General features: G+C 35.3%; 1 protein-coding gene across 1 annotated transcript; it reads right to left on the reverse strand.

The window, feature by feature from the left end:
* Nucleotides 1–3,735: 3,735 nt before the first annotated feature.
* Nucleotides 3,736–24,578, reverse strand: LOC133550141 (kinesin-like protein KIF3B). Its single transcript, XM_061896237.1, has 8 exons — nucleotides 22,991–24,578; nucleotides 19,635–19,736; nucleotides 19,442–19,564; nucleotides 17,422–17,540; nucleotides 17,234–17,350; nucleotides 10,262–10,388; nucleotides 10,012–10,199; nucleotides 3,736–5,643 (listed from the first exon to the last, which is right to left on the reverse strand). The coding sequence occupies exons 1-8, from the start codon at nucleotides 24,293–24,295 to the stop codon at nucleotides 5,436–5,438; spliced, it is 2,289 nt and encodes a 762-aa protein (XP_061752221.1). The 5' UTR covers nucleotides 24,296–24,578; the 3' UTR covers nucleotides 3,736–5,435.
* Between the last annotated feature and the right edge of the window lie 921 nt (nucleotides 24,579–25,499).

Genomic DNA, 25,499 nt, shown 5'->3' on the forward strand with positions numbered 1-25,499 from the left:
TTTTTTTTAAGTCTTTATTTTGCACATTTAAATTACAGTAGATTCACTTCTCACCACGTCGCAGCATTAAAAAAAAAAAGGCAACTCTTCATCAGTGCAAATGTCTCCTCACAAGACTTTAGCAGCAAGCAACACGTCAACAACAGCAGCGGCAAAACCGGGGGGGTCCAAAGTGCAGCCCGTGGCATATTGTAAAAATACTTAAACAAATAAAAAATTAAAAAAAAAGGTGAAATTAAAAAGAAAACAGGTGAAATTTAACGGGAAAAAGTTGCAATGTGGACTGTAATAACACAAAGCTGCCATGCAGAATGTTTTTTTTTTTTTTAAAACGGTCATTGCTCCAAAAATAATATTGAATCAAAATCAATGTTATGAATTATTGACATATTCACGGCTTTCATTACTTTACATCAAATATTACACTTTCAAATATTTTTGAAAATTTTTTTGCCATAAAAAAAACAGCTTTGTTTGATGAAAAAGGCAAAAAACAAACATTTTTTTTTTTGTGGGGCTGTTTTTGAATTCAAAACAAAAACTTGCTCAAAAAAGATTAATAAATTAAAACCAATGTTATGAATTATTGACCTATTCATAAATGGCTCCAATTACTTCACATCAAATATTTCACTTAGAAATCTTTTTAAAGTATTTTTTCGCCATAAAAAACTATGTTTTATTTGATGAAAAATGCAAAAAATATACATAAAATGTATAATTTAGTTGTAAAGCTTTTTAGATTTTTTTTTATTTGCTCAAAAAAATAGTAATGAATTAAAATCAATGTTATGAATTATTGACATATTCACGGCTTTCATTACTTTTACATCAAATATTACACTTTCAAATATTTTTAATATTTTTTTGCCATTAAAAAAACAGCTTTGTTTGATGAAAAAGGCAAAAAACAAAAACAATTTTTTTTTTGTAAAACTTTGAGTGGGGCTGTTTTTGGATTTAAAACAAAAACTTGCTCAAAAAAGACTAATAAATTAAAACCAATGTTATGAATTATTGACCTATTCATAAATGGCTCCAATTACTTCACATCAAATATTTCACTTAGAAATATTTTTTAAAGTATTTTTTCGCCATAAAAAACTATGTTTTATTTGATGAAAAATGCAAAAAACATACATAAAATGTATAATTTAGTTGTAAAGCTTTTTAGATTTTTTTTTTTATTTGCTCAAAAAAATCAATGTTATGAATTATTGACATATTCACGGCTCTCATTACTTTTACATCAAATATTACACTTTCAAATATTTTTGAATATTTTTTTGCCATAAAAAAAAAAACAGCTTTGTTTGATGAAAAAGGCAAAAAACAAAAACAATTTTTTTTTTGTAAAACTTTGAGTGGGGCTGTTTTTGGATTCAAAACAAAAACGTGCATTATTGACCTATTCATAAATGGCTCATGGCTCCAATTACTTCACATCAAATATTTCACTTAGAAATATTTTTTAAAGTATTTTTTCGCCATAAAAAACTAAGTTTTATTTGATGAAAAATGCACAAAAAAAATACATAATTTAGTTGTAAAGCTTTTTAGACTTTTTTTTTATTTGCTCAAAAAAATAGTAATGAATTAAAATCAATGTTATGAATTATTGACATAGTCACATCTCCAATTACTTCATGTCAAATTTTACACTTTGAAATATTTTATGGGGGAAATAGTGCATATTTTGTGTTTTTGTCATAAAAACTTTTTCATTCGACAAAAAATGCATAAAAACCAAAAAATACATTTTTAAAAACTTGCTCAAAAAATAACAATTAACTAAAACCAATGTTATGAATTATTGATCTATTCACGGCTCCAATTACTTCATGTCAAATATTACACTGAAATATTTTTGAAGTATTTTTTGTCATAAAATAACTATGTTTTATTTGATGAAAAATGCAAAAAAAGCAAAAAAACAAAAAAAAAACATGTATGACTTATTTGTAAAACTGAGTGGGGCCCCTTTTGGATTTTTTAAAAACTTGCTCAAAAAATATTGAGTTAAAATCAATGTTATGAATTATTGACATATTCATGGCTCTAATGACTTTATTTCAAATATTACACCACTAAATATTTTATGGGGAAAATAGTTTTTTATGGCAAAAACACAAAATATGCACTAAGTTTTATTTGACGAAAAATGCATAAAACAAAAAGGAATAGATTTTTAAAAACTTGATAAAAAAAAATTAACTCAAATCAATTATGAATTATTGACCTATTCACAGCTCCAAAGTTTTATTTGACGAAAAATGCAAAAAAAAAAAAATAAAGAAATAAAATGTATAACTTATTTGTAAAACTTTTAAGATTTTTTTTTTTTTTTTTTAGTTTTCCCAAAAAATTCTAATGAATTAAAATCAATGTTATGTATTATTGTTATTACCTATTCACGGCTCCAATTATTTCACGTCAAATATTTAACTTTGACATATTTTTTAAGTATTTATTTTTTTGCCATAAAAAAAATAAGTTTTACTTGACGAAAAATACAAAAAAATAAATAAATAAATAAAATGTATAACTTATTTGTGAATTATTAACATATTCACAGCTCCAATTACTTCATGTACATTATTACACTTTGAAATATTTTATGGGGGAAATATGGCATATTTTGTGTTTTTGCCATTAAAAACAAAGTTTTATTTGACAAAAATGCATAAAATAAACAAAAAAACATAATTAACCATATTTGTAAAACTTTTAGTGGGGTTCATTTTTTATTTTTTGAAAACTTGCTAAAAAAAAATAATGAAATAAAATCAATGTTATGAATTATTGACATATTCATGCTCTAATGACTTCATTTCAAATATTACACCTCAAAATATTTTATGTGGGGAATAGATTTTAATGGTAAAAACACAATATATGCACTAAGTTTTATTTGACAAAAAATGCATAAAACTAAAAAATGGATTTTTAAAAACTTGCTCAAAAAATAATAATGAATTAAAATCAATGTTATGAATTATTGACCTACTCACAGCTTTTTAAATATTGCACCTCAAAATATTTTATGGGGCAAATAGTTTTTTATGGCAAAAACACAAAATATGCACAAGTTTTATTTGACAAAAAAATGCATTAAAAAAAAATATTTTCAAAAACTTGCTAAAAAAATAATGAATTAATCATTATGAATTATTGACCTCCAATTACTTTGTCAAATATTTCACTCTGAAATTTTTTGAAGTATTTTTTGCCATAAAAAACAAATTTTTATTTGACAAAAAATGCACAAAAAAAAGAAATAAAATGTATAACTTATTTGTCAAACTTTAGACTTTTTTTTTAATTTGCTCAGAAAAACTTAATGAATTATTGACATATTCACAGCTCCAATTACTTCATATCAAATATTACACTTTGAAATAATTTAAGTATTTGTTGTCATAAAAGAACTAAGTTTTATTTGAGGAAAAATGTCCACAAAAAAAAAAAGTATAATTTATTTGTAAAACATTTTAGATTGTTTTTTTATTTGCTCAAAAAATAGTAATGAATTAAAATTAATGTTATGAATTATTGTTATTACCTGTTCACGGCTCCAATTATTTCACATCAAATATTTCACTTTGAAATATTTTTGAAGTATTTTTTTGTCATAAAAGAACTAAGTTTTATTTCATGAAAAATGCAAAAAAAATAAAAATAAAATGTATAATTTATTTGGAAAACTTTTAGATTTTTTTTTTAATTAAAAAAAAAAAATAGTAATGAATTAAAATCAATGTTATGAATTATTGACATATTCACAGCTCCAATTACTTCATGTCAAATATTACACTTTGAAATATTTTATGGGGGAAATAGTGCATATTTTGTGTTTTTGCCATTAAAAAACATTTTTTATTTGATAAACATGCATGAAATAAAAAAGAAAAATATCAATTATTTGTAAAACTCTTTTGAGTGTGGCTCATTATTGACTTTTTAAAAGCTTGCTAAAAAAAATAAAAATAATTATTGTTATGAATTATTGACATATTCATGGCTCTAATGACTTCATGTCAATTATGACACCTCAACATATTTTATGGGGGAAATGGTGCATATTTTGTGTTTTTGCCATTAAAAAAAACTAAGTTTTATTTGATGAAAAATGCATAAATAAAATAAAATATTTTAAAAAACTTGCTCAAAAAATAATGAATTTAAATCAGTGTCATGAATTACTTCACATCAAACATTACACTTTGAAATAATTTAAGTATTTTTTTGTCATAAAATAACAAAGTTTTATTTGACAAAAAATGCAAAAAAATAAAGAAATACAATGTATAACTTATTCGTAAAACTTTAAAGATTTTTTTTCTTTCATTTTCCCCAAAAATTGTAATGAATTAACATCAACGTTATGAATTATTATTACCTATTTCACTTTGAAATATTTTTGAAGTATTTTTTGGTCATAAAAGAACTAAGTTTTATTTGATGAAAAATGCAAAAAATTTAAATAAAATGTATAATTTATTTGGAAAACTTTTAGATTTTTTTTTTTTTTTAATTTGCTCAAAAACTAGTAATGAATTAAATCAATGTTACGAATTATTGACATATTCACAGCTCCAATTATGTCATGTCAAAATTACACTTTGAAATATATTATGGAGGAAGTAGTGCATATGTTGTGTTATTGCCATAAAAAAACTAAAATGCATAAAATAAACTAAAAAACATATCAATTACTTGTTAAACTTTTTTGAGTGGGGCTCATTTTTGATTTTTTTTTTAAAAACTTGCTCCAAAAATAATGAATTAAAATCAATTATGAATTATTGACCTATTTATGGCTTCAATTATTTCACATCAAATATTTCACTTTGAAATATATAGAAGAACTAAGTTTAATTTGACGAAAAATGCAAAAAAAAAAAATAAACACGTATGACTTATTTGTAAAACTTTTTTAAGTGGGGCGCTTTTTGGATCATGTTTAAAAAATGAATTAATTAATTAAAATCAATGTTATGAATTATTGACATTCATAGTTCCAATTACTTTACATTAAATATTCCACTTGAAAATATTTTTTTGAGGGGGAAAAAAATGTACATTTTGTGTTTTTGCTGGGTTTGGATGAAAAGGGCATAAAACATTAAAAAATAAAATAAAAAAAAGGGGGAATAAATTATATGGACAGACCTGAAGTGGATCTAGAGATTTAGACGTTAAAGAAAATGTTAAAAAAATAAATTGGACTTATTTTTGACATTTTTATGACCAAACTTAAAGGTAAAAATAAATGTACTGGTTTTGAAATGCTTTCACTTTCCATTGTGCGACCTTCGGGGGTGAAAGTTTGGACACACCTGGACTAGACGCTCCCAAAAGGAAAAGAGAAGCTGTGCTTCTTGCTGACCTCGGCTTTTTGTTGAAGCAGCACAAGACAAAAAAGGCAAACTCATCTAGGCGGCTGCTTTGTTTTGTTGCTGATGTGCTTCTGCAGGCGCAGCAGGGGCCACGCGGGGGCCACCCAGGGGCCACTCAGTGGGGGGCGAGGCCTCGGCTGGGAGATGGACGGCTGAGAAGGGTCTTGGTCGGGGACTGGGGGACGAGGTGAGGGTGCTGGAGGACCAGGAGGGGGAAAGACAAGCTGCTTGTGGAGCTTGGTACCTGACGGGAGGAAAATACACGTCGTTTACTTTTGTTGTCTATTCTCACTAAAAAAAAAATGTCAAAAAATCTGTCTTTTCGCTCCAAAAATGATGATTTTAGTGCATACATTCTCAAAACATTTGTTGTTTTAATGTTAATATATTCATACAATTATAATGTGACTTTAATAAGATGATTTTCTTAAAACAATATACACTATATATATTATATTTATTTTTAAAAATATATATATATATTTTATTCTCATTTAAAACATTTTTTTTTAAACAATTCTGACTTTTCTCCCCATAAATGATGACTTTAGTAATAGTAAAGTTTTGTTATTGAGATATATTCTCATTAAATTATGACATTTTTACTTCCAAAATTAGGCTTTTCCTTAAAAGTAATTTGACTTTTATTTAAAAAATGTTTTAACAACTTTGACTTTGCACTCCAAAAATGATTTTAGTGCATACATTCTCCAAACATTTGTTGTTTTAATATTAATATATTCATACAATTATAATGTTACTTTAATCCGATGATTTTTTCCAAACAATAAAATATATGTTTATTATAAAACATTTTTTTCAATTTTATTCTCACTCAAATGTCAAAAACTCGGACTTTTCTGTCAAAAAATAATTTTAGTGCATTCATTCTCAAAACATTTGTTGTTTTAATGTTAATATATTCATACAATTATAATGTGACTTTAATCCGATTATTTTTTTCAAAACAATGAAATATATATCATATTATAAATATTTTTTTCTATTTTATTCTCATTCCAAAAATGTCAAAAATTTTGACTTTTCTCTCAAAAAAATAATTTTTGTGCATATATTGTCAAAACATTTGTTGTTTTAATGTTAATATATTCACACAATTCTAATGTGACTTTACTTCGATATTTTTTTTAAATAATAAAATATAAATTATATATATTATATTTATTATTAAAAAAAAAATCTATTTTATTCTCATTCAAAAAATGTCAAAATATCTGACTTCTCTCTCCAAAAATGATTTTTTAGTGCATACATTCTCAAAACATTTGTTGTTTTAATGTTAATATATTCATACAATTATAATGTGACTTTAATAAGATGTTTTGTTTTAAAACAATAAAACAAAAAATACCTCTCCGCCATTTTAATAGAGCTAGTATTATCTTATTGTGATATGAACATATTTATACAATTTATTTGGACTATATTCTCATAAAATGACATTTTTCAGGTCAAATTTGGCTTCTTCAAAATATTTGGACATTAATTTAGTTAAATATTGCAACATTTAAATCCATTTAAACATATTTGTTCAATATATTCTTATCAAATTAAGACATTTCTGGCTTTTCCTGAAAACAATGACTTGAAGTTTCTATTTATTATTATATAATGGATTTTTTTCAATTATATTCTCATTTAAAACATTTTTTAAACAATTTTGACTTCTCTCCAAAAATGATGATTTTAGTACATACATTCTCAAAACATTTGTTTTAATCTTAATATATTCACACAATTATAATGTGACTTTACTTCGATAATTTTTTAAAAACAATATAAATTATATATATATATATATTTTTTTAATTATATTTTATTCTCATTCAAAAAAAGTAAAAAAATCTGACTTCTCTCTCCAAAAATTATTATTTTAGTGCATACATTCTCAAAACATTTGTTGTTTTAATGTTAATATATTCATACAATTATAATGTGACTTTAATCCGATGATTTTTTCAAAACAATAAAATATATATTTATTATAAAACATTTTTTTCAATTTTATTCTCACTCAAATGTCAAAAATTCGGACTTTTCTCTCAAAAAATAATTTTAGCGCATACATTCTCAAAACATTTGTTGTTTTAATGTTAATATATTCATACAATTATAATGTGGCTTTAATCCGATTATTTTTTTCAAAACAATGAAATATACATATAAATATTTTTTTCTATTTTATTCTCATTCAAAAAATGTCAACAATTTTGACTTTTCTCTCCAAAAAATAATTTTAGTGCATACATTCTCAAAACATTTGCTGTTTTAATGTTAATATATTCACACAATTATAATGTGACTTTAATCTGATTGTTTTTTTAAAACAATAAAATATTATATCTATTATAACAATAATTTTTTCAATTTTATTGCCATCTAAAAAATTTTTTAACAATTCTGACTTTTCTCTCCAAAAATGATGACCTTAGTAATGGTAAAAAATGTTGTTATTGAGATATATTCTCATTAAATTATGCATTTTTTCTTGCAAAATTAGGTTTTTCCTTAAAAGTCATTTGACTTTTATTTAAAAATGGTTTGAATAATTTTTAATTTTCTCTCCAAAAATGATGACTTTAGTGCATACATTCTCAAAACATTTGTTATTTTAATGTTAATATATGTGACTTTAATCCGATTCTTTTTTTTAAACAATACAAATATACACTATGTATTACATTTTATCTTTTTTTGTAATATTTCTATTTTATTCAAATTTAAAAATTTTTTTTTAAACAATTCTGACTTTTCTCCCCAAAAATGATGACTTTAGTAATAGTAAAGTTTTGTTATTGAGATATATTCTTATAAAATTATGACATTTTTACTTCCAAAATTAGGCTTTTCCTTAAAAGTAATTGGACTTTTATTTAAAAAATATTTTAACAATTTTGCCTTTGCACTCCAAAAATGATTTTAGTGCATACATTCTCAAAACATTTGTTGTTTTAATATTAATATATTCATACAATTATAATGTGACTTAAATCCAAGGTTTTTTTCAAAACAATAAAATATATACTACATATTGTATTTATTATATATATACATATATATATAAAAAAAATATTGTCAATTCATAAAATTGTGACTTTATTTTTTTGAAGCAATAAAATATATATTTGATTTATTATTAAAAAAAAAGCAATTTTATTGTCATTTTGAATTTTTTTTTTTAAACAATTCTGACTTTTCTCCCCAAAAATTATGATTTTAGTTCATACATTCTTAAAACATTTGTTCTTTTAATATTAAAATATTCATACAATTATAATGTGACTTAAATCCAAAGTTTTTTAAAACAATAACATATAAACTACATATTGTATTTATTATATATATATATATATATATATATATATATATATATATATATATATATATATATATATATATTATATATATATATCCATCCATCCATCCATTTTCTACCGCTTATTCCGTTTCGGGGTCGCGGGGGGCTCTGGCGCCTATCTCAGCTACAATCGGGCGGAAGGCGGGGTACACCCTGGACAAGTCGCCATCTCATCGCAGATATATATATATATATATATATATAAAATATTTTCAATTCATACAATTATAATGTGATTTGACTTGTCCAGGGTGTACCCTGCCTTCCGCCCGATTGTAGCTGAGATAGGCGCCAGCGCCCCCCGCGACCCCGAAAGGGAATAAGCGGTAGAAAATGGATGGATGGATGGACTTTAATTTTTTTTTAAACAATAAAATACATATTTAATTTATTATAAAAAAAAAAATCAATTTTATTCTCATTTAGAATTTTTTTTTTTTTTAAACAATTCTGACTTTTGTCCCCAAAATTGATGATTTTAGTGCAAACATTCTCAAAACATTTGTTCTTTTAATATTAATGTAATTATAATGTGACTTTAATCCAAGGTTTTTTTAAACAATAAAATATAAACTACATATTGTATTTATTATATATATACATATATATAAAAAAAAATATTCTCAATTCATAAAATTATAATGTGACTTTAATTTTTTTTAAACAATAAAATATATATTGTATTTATTATTAAAAGAAAATCTATTTTATTCTCATTTAAAAACATTTTTTAAACAATTCTGACTTTTCTCCCCCAAAATGATGATTTTAGTTCAAACATTCTCAAAACATTTGTTCTTTTAATATTAATATATTCATACAATTGTAATGTGACTTTAATATTAATACTTGCAAAATTTGGCTTTTCCTTAAAAGCGCTTTGACTTTTTTTTTTTTTAATCTTTTATTAAATAAATGTAAAAGCCGCTTTACAATGGGAAATATTCCAACTTTTGTTCTCTAAATGATGTTCACCTCCAGTATAAAATGACGTAATCAAGGCTTGGAATTGGGGGTTAAATCACCAAAAATGATTCCCGGGCGTGGACACTGCTGCTGCTCACTGCTCCCCTCACCTCCCAGGGGGGATGGGTCCAATGCAAAGAATCATTTCGCCACACCTAGTGTGTGTGTGTGTGTGTGTGTGTGTGTGTGTGTGTGTGTTTACTTTAACATAAAACGATGTAACGACCAGAACAATCCAGCAGGTGGTGCTGCACCTCCACAACTCACCAGGATTGGGACTTCCTGACCCGCGCTGACGACCGGGTCCGGTCTCGCATGGCGACCAGGTCCAGGTCCATGGCGGGGTCTGGCAGGAGCCTGGGGGAGAAGACCCTCTCCAGGTGAGAGCCGTTGAGGTTCAGGGAGAAGAAGGCGGGCGTAGACAAGTCCAGTTCCAGCAACATGATGTTCTCGGCCTGGATCACAGACCACGTGACGTCAAGCATTTTGCGGTCTTCGTGTTCCTGTTGCTGCTCACCTGGTATCTGGATGGGGCCCCGGTTGCCGTGGCAACGGCCACCTGCGCGTACTGGCTGATTGGCCGCTTGTATCCCACGGCGGAGAGAGGCCTCTTCTTCAGCCGAGTGGGCGTGCTCGCGTGAAGACTAGGGACAGGATTAAAAAGGACTGTGAGAGGTTGCCCACAGCCAGCATGTAGCTCACATAGCTATGCTACTGTTGCTAATGTAGCATAATGTTAAAATCTAATGTTAGCATGTCGCTCACATAGCTAGGCTAATGTTGCTAATGTAGCATAATGTTAAAATCTAATGTTAGCATGTCGCTCACATAGCTAGGCTAATGTTGCTAACCCAGAATGATGTTCAAACGTAAGGGTAGCATGTAGCTCACATATCTATGCTAATGGTGCTAACTTAGCATGATGTTGGAATGTAATGTTAGCATGTTCGCTCACATGGCAATGTTAATGATGTCAACATAGCATAATGTTAAAATCTAATGTTAGCATGTCGCTCACACAGCTATGCTAATGTTGCTCACCCAGAATGATGTTCAAACGTAAGGTTAGCATGTAGCTCATCTAGCTATGCTACTGTTGCTAACTTAGCATGGTGTGGTGTGAAAATGTAACGTAAGCATGTCTCTCACATAGCTAGGCTAATGTTGCTAACCCAGAATGATGTTCAAATGTAATGTTAGCATGTAGCTCAAATACCTATGCTACGGTTGCTAACCTAGCATGATGTTGAAATGTAATGTTAGCATGTATATTTCAAAGCTAAGCTAATGTTGCTAACCTAGCATGATATTAAAATTCATTGTTAGCATGTAGCTTACATAGTTGTGCTACTGTTGTTAACCTGGAATAATGTTAAAATCTATTGTTAGCATGTCGCTCACATAGCTATGCTAATGTTGCTTACCCAGAATGATGTTCAAACGTAACGTTAGCATGTAGCTGACAAATCTATGCTACTGTTGCTAACCTAGCGTGGAGGGAAATTGTAACATTAGCATGTCGTTCACATAGTTGTGCTACTGTTGCTAACCTAGCATGATGTTGAAATGTAATTTTAGCCTGTAGCTCACATAGCTATGCTAATGTTGCTAACCTAGCATGATTTTCAAACGTAAGGTTAGCATGTAGCTCACATAGCTATGCTATTGTTGCTAACCTAGCATGGTGTGAAAATCTAATGTTAGCATGTCGCTCACATAGCTATGCTAATGTTGCTAACCCAGAATGATGTTCAAACGTAAGGTTAGCATGTAGCTCACATATCTATGCTGCTGTTGCTAAGCTAGCATGATGTTAAAATGTAATGTTAGCATGTAGATTTCAAAGCTAGGCTAATGTTGCTAACCTACCATGATGTTAGCATGTAGCTCACATATCTATGCTACTGTTGCTAACCTAGCATGATGTTGAAATGTAATGTTAGCATGTAGCTCACATATCTATGCTACTGTTGCTAACTTAGCATGATGTTGAAATGTAATGTTAGCATGTTCGCTCAAATGGCAATGCTAATGTCAACATAGCATAATGTTAAAATCTAATGTTAGCATGTTGCTCACATAGCTATGTTAATGTTGCTCACCCAGAATGATGTTCAAACGTAAGGTTAGCACGTAGCTCACATATCTATGCTACTTGTGCTAACTTAGCATGATGTTGAAATGTAATGTTAGCATGTTAGCTCACATGGCAATGCTAATGTTGTCAACATAGCATAATGTTAAAATCTAATGTTAGCATGTCGCTCACATAGCTATGCTAATGTTGCTAACCCAGACTGATGTTCAAACGTAAGGTTAGCATGTAGCTCATCTAGCTATGCTACTGTTGCTAACTTAGCATGGTGTGGTGTGAAAATGTAACGTTAGCATGTCTCTCACATAGCTAGGCTAATGTTGCTAACCCAGAATGATGTTCAAATGTAATGTTAGCATGTAGCTCATATACCTATGCTACGGTTGCTAACCTAGCATGATGTTGAAATGTAATGTTAGCATGTATATTTCAAAGCTAAGCTAATGTTGCTAACCTAGCATGATGTTAAAATTCATTGTTAGCATGTAGCTTACATAGTTGTGCTACTGTTGTTAACCTGGAATAATGTTAAAATCTATTGTTAGCATGTCGCTCACATAGCTATGCTAATGTTGCTTACCCAGAATGATGTTCAAACGTAAGGTTAGCATGTAGCTCACATAGTTATGCTACTGTTGCTAACCTAGCATGCTGTGAAAATCTAATGTTAGCATGTCGCTCACATAGCTATGCTAATGTTGCTCACCCAGAATGATGTTCAAACGTAAGGTTAGTATGTAGCTCACAAATCTATGCTACAGTTGCTAACCTAGCGTGGAGGGAAATTGTAACATTAGCATGTCGTTCACATAGTTGTGCTACTGTTGCTAACCTAGCATGATGTTAAAATCTAATGTTAGCATGTCGCTCACATAGCTAGGCTAATGTTGCTAACCCAGAATGATGTTCAAACGTAAGGTTAGCATGTAGCTCACATAGCTATGCTACTGTTGCTAACCTAGCATGGTGTGAAAATCTAATGTTAGCATGTCGCTCACATAGCTATGCTAATGTTGCTAACCCAGAATGATGTTCAAACGTAAGGTTAGTATGTAGCTCACATATCTATGCTGCTGTTGCTAATCTAGCATGATGTTAAAATGTAATGTTAGCATGTAGATTTCAAAGCTAGGCTAATGTTGCTAACTTAGCATGATGTTAGCATGTAGCTCACATATCTATGCTACTGTTGCTAACCTAGCATGATGTTGAAATGTAATGTTAGCATGTAGCTCACATATCTATGCTACTGTTGCTAACTTAGCATGATGTTGAAATGTAATGTTAGCATGTTCGCTCACATGGCAATGCTAATGTTGTCAACATAGCATAATGTTAAAATCTAATGTTAGCATGTTGCTCACATAGCTATGCTAATGTTGCACACCCAGAATGATGTTCAAACGTAAGGTTAGCATGTAGCTCACATAGCTATGCTACTGTTGCTAACCTAGCATGGTGTGAAAATGTAATGTTAGCATGTTGCTTGCATAGCTAAGCTAATGTTGCTAACCCAGAATGATGTTCAAACGTAAGGTTAGTATGTAGCTCACATATCTATGCTGCTGTTGCTAATCTAGTATGAAGTTAAAATGTAATGTTAGCATGTAGATTTCAAAGCTAGGCTAATGTTGCTAACCTACTATTGATGTTGAAATTCATTGTAAGCATGTAGATTACATTGTTGTGCTACTGTTGCTAACCTGGCATGATGTTAAAATGTATTGTTAGCATGTCACTCACAGAGCTATGCTACTGGTGCTAACTTAGCATGATGTTGAAATGTAATGTTAGCATGTAGCTCCCATATCTATGGTACTGTTGCTAATCTAGCATAATGTTAAAATCTAATGTTAGCATGTAGCTCACATATCTATGCTGCTGTTGCTAACCAAGCATGATGTTAAAATGTAATGTTAGCATGTATATTTCAAAGCTAGGCTAATGCTGCTAAGCTAGCATGATGTTGAAATGTAATGTTAGCATGTAGCTCACATATCTATGCTACTGTTGCTAACCTAGCATGATGTTGAAATGTAATGTTAGCATGTATATTTCAAAGCCAAGCTAATGTTGCTAACCTAGCATGATGTTAAAATGTAATGTTAGCATGTAGATTTCAAAGCTAAGCTAATGTTGCTAACCTAGCATGATGTTGAAATGTAATGTTAGGAAATAGCTCACATATCTATGCTACTGTTGCTTACCTAGCGTGGTGGGAAATTGTAACATTAGCATGTCGCTCACATAGTTGGGCTACTGTTGCTAACCTTGCATGTTAAAATCTAATCTTAGCATGTCGCTCACACAGCTATGCTAATGTTGCTTACCCAGAATGATGTTCAAACGTAAAGTTAGCCTGTGCGCACATATCTATGCTACTGTTGCTAACGTAGCCTGATGTCAAAATGTAACGTTAGCATGTCGGTTAGCAGAAAGGTATTCAGCAGGTCAGCGTAATCCAGCGGACTCTCCCCAAATTATAATAAACACCTCCGCATCAATTACTAGTAACATCACCGTGAGCCCGTTGACGTTCTAGAAATATAAGCGACAGCTCAGCTTGCTTGCAGCCCTTGAGGTGAAGGCTAATTAGCTTTTAGCGTACCGTTAGCTTATTTTGTGGCGTGTCTGAGAGACCTACAGTTAACAACTTAGTTATTTCACTTTACCGTTTTCTGTGTTGAAGCAGCAAAAAAGGACAGCAGGTCCATTCTATGTGTCATACTTGATCATTTCGCCATATTGCCATATTTTTGCTGAAAAGATATAGTAGAGAACATCGATGATAAAGTTTGCAACTTTTGGTCGCTAATAAAAAAGCCTTGCCTGTACCGGAAGTAGCAGACGATGTGCGCGTGACGTCACAGGTTTTGGAGCTCCTCACATCTGAGCATTGTTTACAATCATGGCCACCAGCAGCTAGAGTGATTCGGACCGAGAAAGCGACCATTTCCCCATTAATTTGAGCGAGGATGAAAGATTTGTGGATGAGGAAAGTTAGAGTGAAGAACTAGAAGAGAGAAAAAAAAGGCGAAGGCAGTGGGAGCGATTCAGATGTTATTAGACACATTTACTAGGATAATTCTGGATAATCCCTTATCTGCTTATTGTGTTACTAGTGTCTTAGTGAGATTATATGGTCGTACCTGAAAGTCGGAAGGGCGTGGCCAAGCGTGTGGTGACCGAGGGAAGCCACGTTTCTCAGCCGGACTGAGATTCTTTTTTTCCCCACTCCTGTAAGAATCCTACAGTCGGGGGCGGCCGGTGGGACGAGGCAAGGGAGTCCGCAGCTGCAGGAGGAACGACGCGAGCTCTCCGCTCATAACTACGGTAAGAGCCGACTTAATACCACTTGTTAGAGCCAAAATACACTTTCTGTTTGTCAAATTGATGACGTCACTAAAGGGGTCGGCTCCATGGCCAAGTGCCTGTCTCAGGTGAAGCGCAACAGTTTTTGACTGTGTTTGTTTGCTCCCGTGTATTTTTTGTTTTTTGTACAAAGTGTGTTATATAAATGTGACTTTATGAAATTAAATATTTTTGTTAAACACGGACACAATTTTGGACATCAATTATTAGCCGGCTGCACACGTCTGAACTATCCATCCATCCATCCATTTTCTACCGCTTATTCCCTTTCGGGGTCGCGGGGGGCGCTGTCGCCTATCTCAGCTACAATCGGGCGGAAGGCGGGGTACACCCTGGACAAGTCGCCACCTAGCTTCATTTATATTCGGCAACCAGTAGCAGTAATAGTATAGGACTTTACCGCTACACCACCATTTTCACACCGAAACCTGCTGGTAGGGAACCATGTTCGCTTGACCGCTCTGTTCCATAGTAAAACTTCACTGTCATCTTTCGGGAATGTAAACAATGAAACACCGGCTGTGTTTGTGTTGCTAAAGGCGGCCGCAATACACCGCTTCCCACCTACGGCTTTCTTCTTTGACGTCTCCATTATTCATTGAACAAATTGCAAAACATTCAGCAAGACAGATGTCCAGAATACTGTGTAATTTTGGATTAAAGCAGATGACTTGTAGCTGGGATCAAAATGTCCGATACAATCCATGACGTCACGTTTTCAACAGGATACTTCCGCGCGAAATTTAAAATTGCAATTTAGTAAACTAAAGCGGCCGTATTGGCATGTGTTGCAATGTTAATATTTCATCATTGATGTATAAACTATCAGACTGCGTGGTCGGTAATAGTGGCTTTCAGTAGGTCTTTAATGGGGAAATCGTTGCTTACTCGGGTCGAATCGCTCTAGCTGGTGGTGGCCATGATTATAAACAATGTAAGGATGTGAGGAGCTCCACAACCCGTGATGTCACGCGCACATCGTCTGCTACAGGCAAGGCTTTTTTTTATTAGCGACCAAAAGTTGAGAACTTTATCATCGATGTTCTCAACTAAAATCCTTTCAGCAAAAATATGTCAATTTCGCGAAATGATCAACCTGCTATCCCCCTTTAAGTAAGAAAATCTAATTTCAGTAGGCCTTTAATGGGGAAATTGTCGCTTTCTCGGGCCGAATCGCTCTAGCTGCTGGTGGCCATGATTGTAAACAATGTGAGGATGTAAGGAGCTCCACAACCCGTGACGTCACGCGCACATAGTCTGCTACTTCCGGTACAGGCAAGGCTTTTTTATTAGCGACCACAAGTTGCGAACTTTATCATCGATGTTCTTTACTAAATCCTTTTAGCAAAAATATGGCAATATGGCAAAATGATCAACCTGCTATCGCCCTTTAAGTAAGAAAATCTCATTTCAGTAGGCCTTTAATGGGGAAATTGTCGCTTTCTCAGGCCGAATCGCTCTAGCTGCTGGTGGCCATGATTGTAAACAATGTAAGGACGTGAGGAGCTCCACAACCCGTGACGTCACGCGCACATCGTCTGCTACTTCCGGTACAGGCAAGGCTTTTTTTATTAGCGACCAAAAGTTGCAAACTTTATCATCGATGTTCTCAACTAAATCCTTTCTGCAAAAATATGTCAATATGGCGAAATGATCCCCCTTTAAGTAAGAAAATCTCATTTCAGTAGGCCTTTAATGGGGAAATCGTCGCTTTCTCGGGCCGAATCGCTCTAGCTGCTGGTGGCCATGATTGTAAACAATGTTCAGATGTGAGGAGCTCCACAACCCGTGACGTCACGCGCACATCGTCTGCTACTTCCGGTACAGGCAAGGCTTTTTTTATTAGCGACCAAAAGTTGCAAACTTTATCATCGATGTTCTCTACTAAATCCTTTCAGCAAAAATATGTTAATATGGCGAAATGATCAGCCTGCTATCCCCCTTTAAGTAAGAAAATCTCATTTCAGTAGGCCTTTAAAGGTGTACCTAATGTTGTGGCCACAGGTCCTTCTAGAAACTGACCTGTCTGAGGGGACCACGGACTTCAGTCTCCATTGGTCCTCCTCTGCATCGAAGCTCAGTCTGCTCACCATCTTCTTCTTCTCCTCCGGTGGGACGAAGTTTTCGATCAGGAGAGATCTGAAGCGAGCCGGAAAAAAATGTTATCGACTCGTGAAGGCAATCGTCATAACACGAGCGCAGAAACTGACTTGTACTTGAGTTCCCGCGTGAGCTGGTTCTGGGTCTGTTCCAGTTCTTGTCTGGTGGTCACGTGCTCCTCCACCACGTCACGCGTCTCCGCCCACACCAGCTGCAGCTTGGCGTACAGCTGAGCACCACCAGGGGGTGTGACATCATACCACAGCATGAGGTTAGCATGTAGCGTTAGCATGTTGCTCACATAGCTATGCTAATGTTGCTAACCTAGCATGATGTTTAAAATATAATATTAGCATTCAGCTCACATAGCTATGCTAGTGTTGCTAACTTGACATGTTAAAATGTAATGTTAGCATGTAGCTCACATATCTATGCTAGTGTTGCTAACCTAGCATGATGTTAAATGTAATTTTAGCATGTAGCTCACATAGTTATGCTAATGTTGCTAACCTAGAATGATGTTAAAATGTAATGTTAGCATGTAGCTCACATAGCTATGCTAATGTTGCTAACCTAACATGATGTTAAAATGTAATGTTAGCATGTAGCTCACATAGTTTGCTAATGTTGCTAACCTAGCATGATGTTTAAAATGTAATATTAGCATTTAGCTCACGTCGCTATGCTAGTGTTGCTAACTTGGCATGTTAAAATGTAATGTTAGCATGTCGCTCCCATAGCTATGCCAGTGTTGCTAACTTGGCATGTTAAAATTTAATGTTAGCATGTAGCTCACATACTTATGCTAATGTTGCTAATCTCGCAAGATGTTGATATTTAATGTTAGCTTGTTCCTCACATAGCTATACTGATGTTGCTAATCCAGCATGATGTTAAAATGTAATGTTAGCATGTATCTCACATAGCTATGCCAGTGTTGCTAACTTGGCATGTTAACATTTAATGTTAGCATGTAGCTCACATACATATGCTAATTTTGCTAATCTCGCATGATGTTAAAATTTAATGTTAGCTTGTTCCTCACATAGCTATACTGATGTTGCTAATCTAGCATGATGTTAAAATGTGATGTTAGCATGTAGCTCACATAGTTATGCTACTGTGGCTAAACTAGCATGATGTTTAAAATGTAATATTAGCATTTAGCTCACATAGCTATATTGGTGTTGCTAACCTAGCATGATATTTAAAAGGTAATGTTAGCATTTATCTCAGATTATTATGCTAGTGCTGCTAAATTGGCATGTTAAAATGTGATGTTAGCATGTCGCTCCCATAGCTATGCTAGTGTTGCTAACCTACCATGATGTTTAAAATGTAATATCAGCATTTAGCTCACGTAGCTATGCTAGTGCTGCTAACTTGGCATGCTAAAATGTAATGTTAGCATGTAGATCATATAGATATGCTGGTGTTGTTAACCTAGCATGATGTTTAAAATGTACTGTTAGCATTTAGCTCAAATAGCTATGCTAGTGCTACTAACTTCCATCCATCCATTTTACTACCGCTTATTCCCTTTTGGGGTCGCGGGGGGCGCTGGCGCCTATCTCAGCTACAATCGGGCGGAAGGCGGGGTACACCCTGGACAAGTCGCCACCTCATCGCAGGGCGTGCTACTAACTTGGCATGCTTTAATGTAATGTTAGCATGCAGCGCACATAGCTATGCTAATGTTGCTAATCTAGCATGACATTAAAATGTAATGTGAGCTTGTCGTTCACATAGCTATGCTAATGTTGCTCACCTAGCATCATGTTAAAATGTGATGTTAGCATGTACCTCACATAACTATGCTAATGTTGCTAACTTAGCATGATGCTTGAAATGTAATGTTAGCATGTAGCTCACATAGCTGTGCTAGTGTTGCTAACTTGGCATGCTAAAATGTAATGTTAGCAATTAGCTCACATACCTATGCTAATGTTGCCATCCCAGCATGAAGTTTAAAATGTAATATTAGCATTTAGCTCACGTTGTTGTGCTAGTGGTGCTAACCCAGCATGTTAAAATGTAATGTTAGCATGTCAAATACAAAAATATACACAAAAACAATAAACAGGAGTTTGAGAGCCTTGGATGTCACTTCCATGCTGCAAAATATCTCACCCTCCTCAGCTTCTTGGTCTTCTGCTCCACCTCCTGCTGCAGGGAGGAGAAGGTCTCCCTCATCTCTGAGGTCTCCTCGTCTTGCAGCATCATCTGCTGCTGCATCTCCCGCTCGCCACGGATCTGTGCACGCACAAAAATACACACACAAACCGTCATGGCCACACCACGCCGGCAATGTGCTTCCTGTCACCTGTTCAGCAATCTCCTGCCTCCTTTGTTCCAGCAACTTCTGCTGCTCGTTGGTGTGATCAATGATGGTCTTGCCGCCCTCCAGAAGTTTGCTCTCCATGGCCTGCAAGCGGGAGAAAAGTCACTACACCTCTCACGATATGGCGAGAAGTATAAAAAAACACCTAAAATTAGCAAAAATGCTATCATGCTAACGTTAGCATGATGACATTCGGGAAATAAAATCTAAAACGGCACCAAGTATCAAAAGACAGGATATTTAGGTTAACGAATAAAATGAGCTAAAATACTAGCATAAAATGCTAGCATGCTAACGTTAGCATGATGACATTAGGGAAATAAAATTTAAAATGGCGCCAAGTATCAAAAGACAGGATATTTAGGTTAACGAATAAAATGAGCTAAAATACTAGCATAAAATGCTAGCATGCTAACGTTAGCATGATGACATTCGAAAAATAAGATTTAAAATGGCGCCAAGTATCAAAAGACAGGATATTTAGTTTAACAAATAAAATAAGCTAAAGTGCTAGCATGCTAACGTTAACATGACATTCGAAAAATAAAATTTAAAATGGCGCCAAGTATCAAAAGACAAGATATTTAGATTAACGAATATAATGAGCTAAAATAGTACCATAAAATGCTAGCATACTAACGTTAGCATGATGACATTCAAAAAATTTAATTTAAAATGGCGCCAAGTATCAAAGTATCAAAAGACAGGATATTTAGGTTAACAAATTAAATAAGCTAAAATGCTAGCATGCTAATGTTAGCATGATGACATTAGGGAAATAAAATTTAAAATGGCGCCAAGTATCAAACGACAGGATATTTAGGTTAACGAATAAAATGAGCTAAAATACTAGCATAAAATGCTAGCATGCTAACATTAGCATGATGACATTTGAAAAATTAAATTTAAAATGGCGCCAAGTATCAAAATACAGGATATTTAGGTTAACGAATATAATGAGCTAAAATAGTCCCATAAAATGCTAGCATACTAACTTAAGCATATTTGAAAAATAAAAATTAAAATGGCGGCAAGTATCAAAAGACAGGATATTTAGGTTAACTAATAAAATAAGCTAAAATGCTAGCATGCTAACGTTAGCATGATGACATTCGAAAAATGTAATTTAAAATGGCGCCAAGTATCAAAAGACAGGATATTTAGGTTAACAAATAAAATAAGCTAAAATGCTAGCATGCTAACGTTAGCATGATGACATTCGAAAAATACAATTTAAAATGGCGCCAAGTATCAAAAGACAGGATATTTAGGTTAACTAATATAATGAGCCAAAATAGTACCATAAAATGCTAGCATACTAACGTTAGCTTGATGACATTCGAAAAATGTAATTTATAATGGCGCCAAGTATCAAAAGACAGGATATTTAGGTTAACAAATAAAATAAGCTAAAATGCTAACATGCTAACGTTAGCATGATGACAGTCGAAAAATACAATTTAAAATGTCGCCAAGTATCAAAAGACAGGATATTTAGGTTAACAAATAAAATAAGCTAAAATGCTAGCATGCTAACGTTAGCATGATGACATTCGAAAAATACAATTTAAAATGGCGCCAAGTATCAAAAGACAGGATATTTAGGTTAACGAATATAATGAGCTAAAATAGTCTCATAAAATGCTAGCATACTAACGTAAGCATGATGACATTTGAAAAATAAAAATTAAAATGGCGGCAAGTATCAAAAGACAGGATATTTAGGTTAACTAATAAAATAAGCTAAAATCCTAGCATGCTAACGTTAGCATGATGACATTCAAAACATTTAATTTATAATGGCGCCAAGTATCAAAAGACAGGATATTTAGGTTAACAAATAAGCTAAAATGCTAGCATGCTAACGTTAGCATGATGACATTCAAAAAATACAATTTAAAATGGCGCCAAGTACCAAAAGACAGGATATTTAGGTTAACAAATAAAATGAGCTAAAATACTAGCAGAAAATGCTAGCATGCTAACGTTATCATGTTAATGTTAACATGATGACATTCCAGAAATACAATCTAAAATGGCGCCAAGTATCAAAAGTCAGGATATTTAGGTTTTAACAAATAAAACTAGTTGAATTGCTAACAGTAAACATAAGAACAGTTAACAAACTAGATCAGGAGTCTCAAACTCAATTTTCCCTGGGGGGCCACCGGATGCCAAGTCTTGGTGAGACTGGGCCGCAACAAAAAAAAAATTCTTAAAAAAAATGTTTTAAATGTCTTTATTTATATTTTCAACACAAAATAAAATCAAAAGTAACGTACGGCAATGTAAATTACACAATTTTAAAACATCAAATAGTTTGAATTGGTCCAGGTTATCGGGGACTGTAATTACTGACGGACAGGTGTCGCGGTGTGACTGCAGCCAGGCACTTAAGAAAAACCCTCGACTCCATGATAACGTTTTTGTCGCTTTCACTTACTTCCTGCTTTTCCACTAAGCAGGGGTAGGCAATCCAGAATGTTGAAAGAGCCATTTTGGACCCAAATAGCAAACATCGTCTCTGTCTAGAGCCAACGGGAGGGGGTTTTGAGGGTGGGGGGCTCGCCGTGGAGTTTACAGTTAGCCCCGAACGGGCTAACATCACGACTAACGTGTTACACGTCCGATTCGCCCAGCGTCGGAGTATCAACGCTGGGGTCCAGTTTTGTATTGTCGCTCGGTCCTTCGGCGGAGTGCTTCGGAAGCTACTGGGACCTTTCGACTCCTCGGCCCGGACTGTTTACAGCAGCGCTGTGGGGAGGGAGCTCGAGGGAGGAAGAGCGCATGCGGGTCTAGTGGAAAAGCGGCAAAAATCTTTCTCTGCTTGCATCATGCAAGTGATATCAATGTTCGGCCCCCGAAAGCCATACACCACAGTGATTGGTAGATTCCTTCAGCTCCGCACACAATGCTGTCGAGCGGCATTCACATAAAACTTGCGGGCTGCATAACATTAAACTTTCATATTAAGGTGGGGGCTGCAAAATAACGTGGCCCGTGTGTTTGAGACCCCTGGACTAGTTGATGCCAAGTATCAAAATCCATATTTTTTTAGGTTCAAAAATTTGCTAAAACACTAGCGACGAGGTGGCGACTTGTCCAGGGTGTACGCCGCCTTCCGCCCGATTGTAGCTGAGATAGGCGCCAGCGACCCCAAAAGGGAATAAGCGGTAGAAAATGGATGGATAAAACACTAGCATAAAATGTTAGCATGATAACATAGAATACTTGTATTAAGTATTAAAAAAACATTAATTATGTATTTATCTCCAAAAAAGTTATTTTGATTGGTTGCTATTAGAGAATAAAGATTTGTTGAAAATGGCGGCTGCTACCGTGTACTTCTCCATGATCTTCTCCACCGCCTCCCGGTCCCACTGGCCGTCGTCCACGCTCATCCTCTTCTCCACACCGCGGTCCTCGGCGTCCTTCTCCCTGAAGACGACGGCGTGGTCCCCGTCCAGGCCCCGGCTGAGTCTCTTGCTCTCCCGCCTCCTGCTCCTCCTCTCCCGGGCCAGCGTGCCCCGCTCCTCCAGCTGCGCCTTCAGGCGGGCGATCTCCCGCTGGAAGTCCCTGAGCAGGGCGGCCTCGGGGTCCTCGTTGACCCGAGGCTTGTTCTTGATGTTCTTGGCCCGGTTGGCGTACCTGAGGGTGGCCAGGGACTCGTGGTGGTTCCGGTGCGAGGGCCCCACGGTGGCGATCATGACGGTCTTGGCGTTGCCGCCCAGCGAGTCCTGCAGCAGGCGGGTGAGCTTGGAGTCCCGGTAGGGGACATGGCCGCCCTTCCCGTCCGCCAGCGCCGAGATGACGTTCCCCAGGGCGGAGAGCGACAGGTTGATTTTGGTGGCCTCCTTCAGCCGCTCGCCTTTGGCGCCGGTCTTGCTTTGGCGTTCGCTCCCGGCCAGGTCCACCATGTTGAGCTTCCCCACCCGGATGTGATCCGCGCCGTCCGGCCCTTCCTGGCTGCACTCCACGGTGACCACGAAGATGGCGTGGGAACGCGAGCTGCGTTCGTTCATGTAGGTGAAGCCCACCGACCGGGACTGGTCTCCCAGGTTCATGACGTGCTGGATCTCCGCGGCGTTCTTGGTGACCACCGTCGACAAGTCCTTGACGTAGACCCCGCAGTCCGGGCTCTCCTTCAGCTCCAACTTGCGGTTGTTGTCCTTGCGCAGGAGGTCTCGGATCTCCTCCTGGTAGATCTCCAAGTAGGAGGACCGGACCAAGTACTTCTGCCTCTGCGTCCTGGAGATGTGCGTGAAGATGTGGTGGAAGGAGTTGGGGATGACGCCCCTCATGTCGGGGTCCCCCGGCACGCCTTGCATGGTGTGGGTCTTACCTGTCCCGGTTTGGCCGTAAGCCAGGACGGTGCCGTTGAAGCCGCGGAGCACGGCGTCCACGACAGGTCTCACGGCGTCGTCGTAGATGTCGCTCTGCCTGGACTCCCGTCCGAAGACCGAGTCGAAGGTGAAGACTTTGACGGGCTCGTCGGGTGGAGCCTTGGGGTTCCTGATGCTGATCTGGCCCAGTTTGTCATCCAGCTCCAGGATGGATTGGGAGTTCGCAGCCTCCTCCTTGCTGCTGAGGGGCCGGCATCTGGTCACCACCCTGACCGCCTCGCACGGCTTCGTCTTGGACATGCTGGACCTCGGCGACCCGCTCCGTCATTCATCCATCCATCTGCGTCACTAGAGTCTCCTTTCCAAACAAATATCCAGCGGTCAGTCCGCGGAGTTCTGAGCCCCGACTCACGCTCTTCATCCCGGGTCGGAAGGCAGACAAGAACCGGGTGATCTGGCAACACAGCCCAGCGACGGTAACGCCCTGCTGCTGGACAATAGGAAGCAATCACGTGACTGGCGCGGCCAATCACGCTGCAGCAAATCTGAACCACTTCCTGCTACGTCATGTTTACATACATTAACTACGCCAGCGGAACGTAACGCCTTTCATTTAAAATGTCATTTAACAATATTTTTTTAATCATCATTATTATGGTCGATGTGTTTAAAAGACGCGTTCCTCCCTTGTTCGTGCAAAAGAAGGTGGGAACACCTTGTATTGGTTGGATATCCACCTCCGGAGGGACAGCGGCTGTTCACCCCCCGTGTGGCCGCACTGCACAGTCATATTGCGGGGAGCTCACAGGACAAGTGCCTCTCTCAAAGGGACCGTCACTAAATTGCTTTTATTGTGTGTGTTGAAACAAGTTTATCTTCAAAATCACAAGATCAACTAATCTATAACCGAGTGTTTGTATGCATACTATGGTATATTATTTATTTATAATTTATTTGTTCACTGTTCTGTTAGAGAGAACAAGGAAATGGGATAAAATTGCTATTGTATGAAAACGGGTCGGATTAAAATAAACTCTGCTTCTTTCTACTCCTTTTCGGACGTGCTGTAATGAAACAACTGGACTTGTGTGATGCATTGCATTGTATGCATGTTCGAAATAGACTGAAACTGAACAACTGCGATGAGCTGGCGACTTGTCCAGGGTGTATCCCGCCTTCCGCCCGATTGTAGCTGAGATAGGCACCAGCGCCCCCTGCGACCCCAGAGAGAATAAGCGGTAAAAAAAGGATGGATGGATGAACTGAACAAGTCAAATAATTCAAATAATCTAAGTTTATTTACGTATATAGACCAGGGGTCGGGAACCTTTTTGGCTGAGAGAGCCATGAAAGCCAAATATTTTAAAATGTATTTCCATGAGAGCCATTTTTTTTTAACACTGAATACAACTAAATGTGAGCATTTTTAAGTAAGACCAACATTTTTCGAGTATATTAAACCTCTTATGTAGGTATGGTATAGCTCGGTTGGTAGCGTGGCCAT

This window comes from Nerophis ophidion, linkage group LG03, assembly GCF_033978795.1.
Source record: "Nerophis ophidion isolate RoL-2023_Sa linkage group LG03, RoL_Noph_v1.0, whole genome shotgun sequence".
NCBI classification, from domain to species: Eukaryota; Metazoa; Chordata; class Actinopteri; order Syngnathiformes; family Syngnathidae; genus Nerophis; species Nerophis ophidion.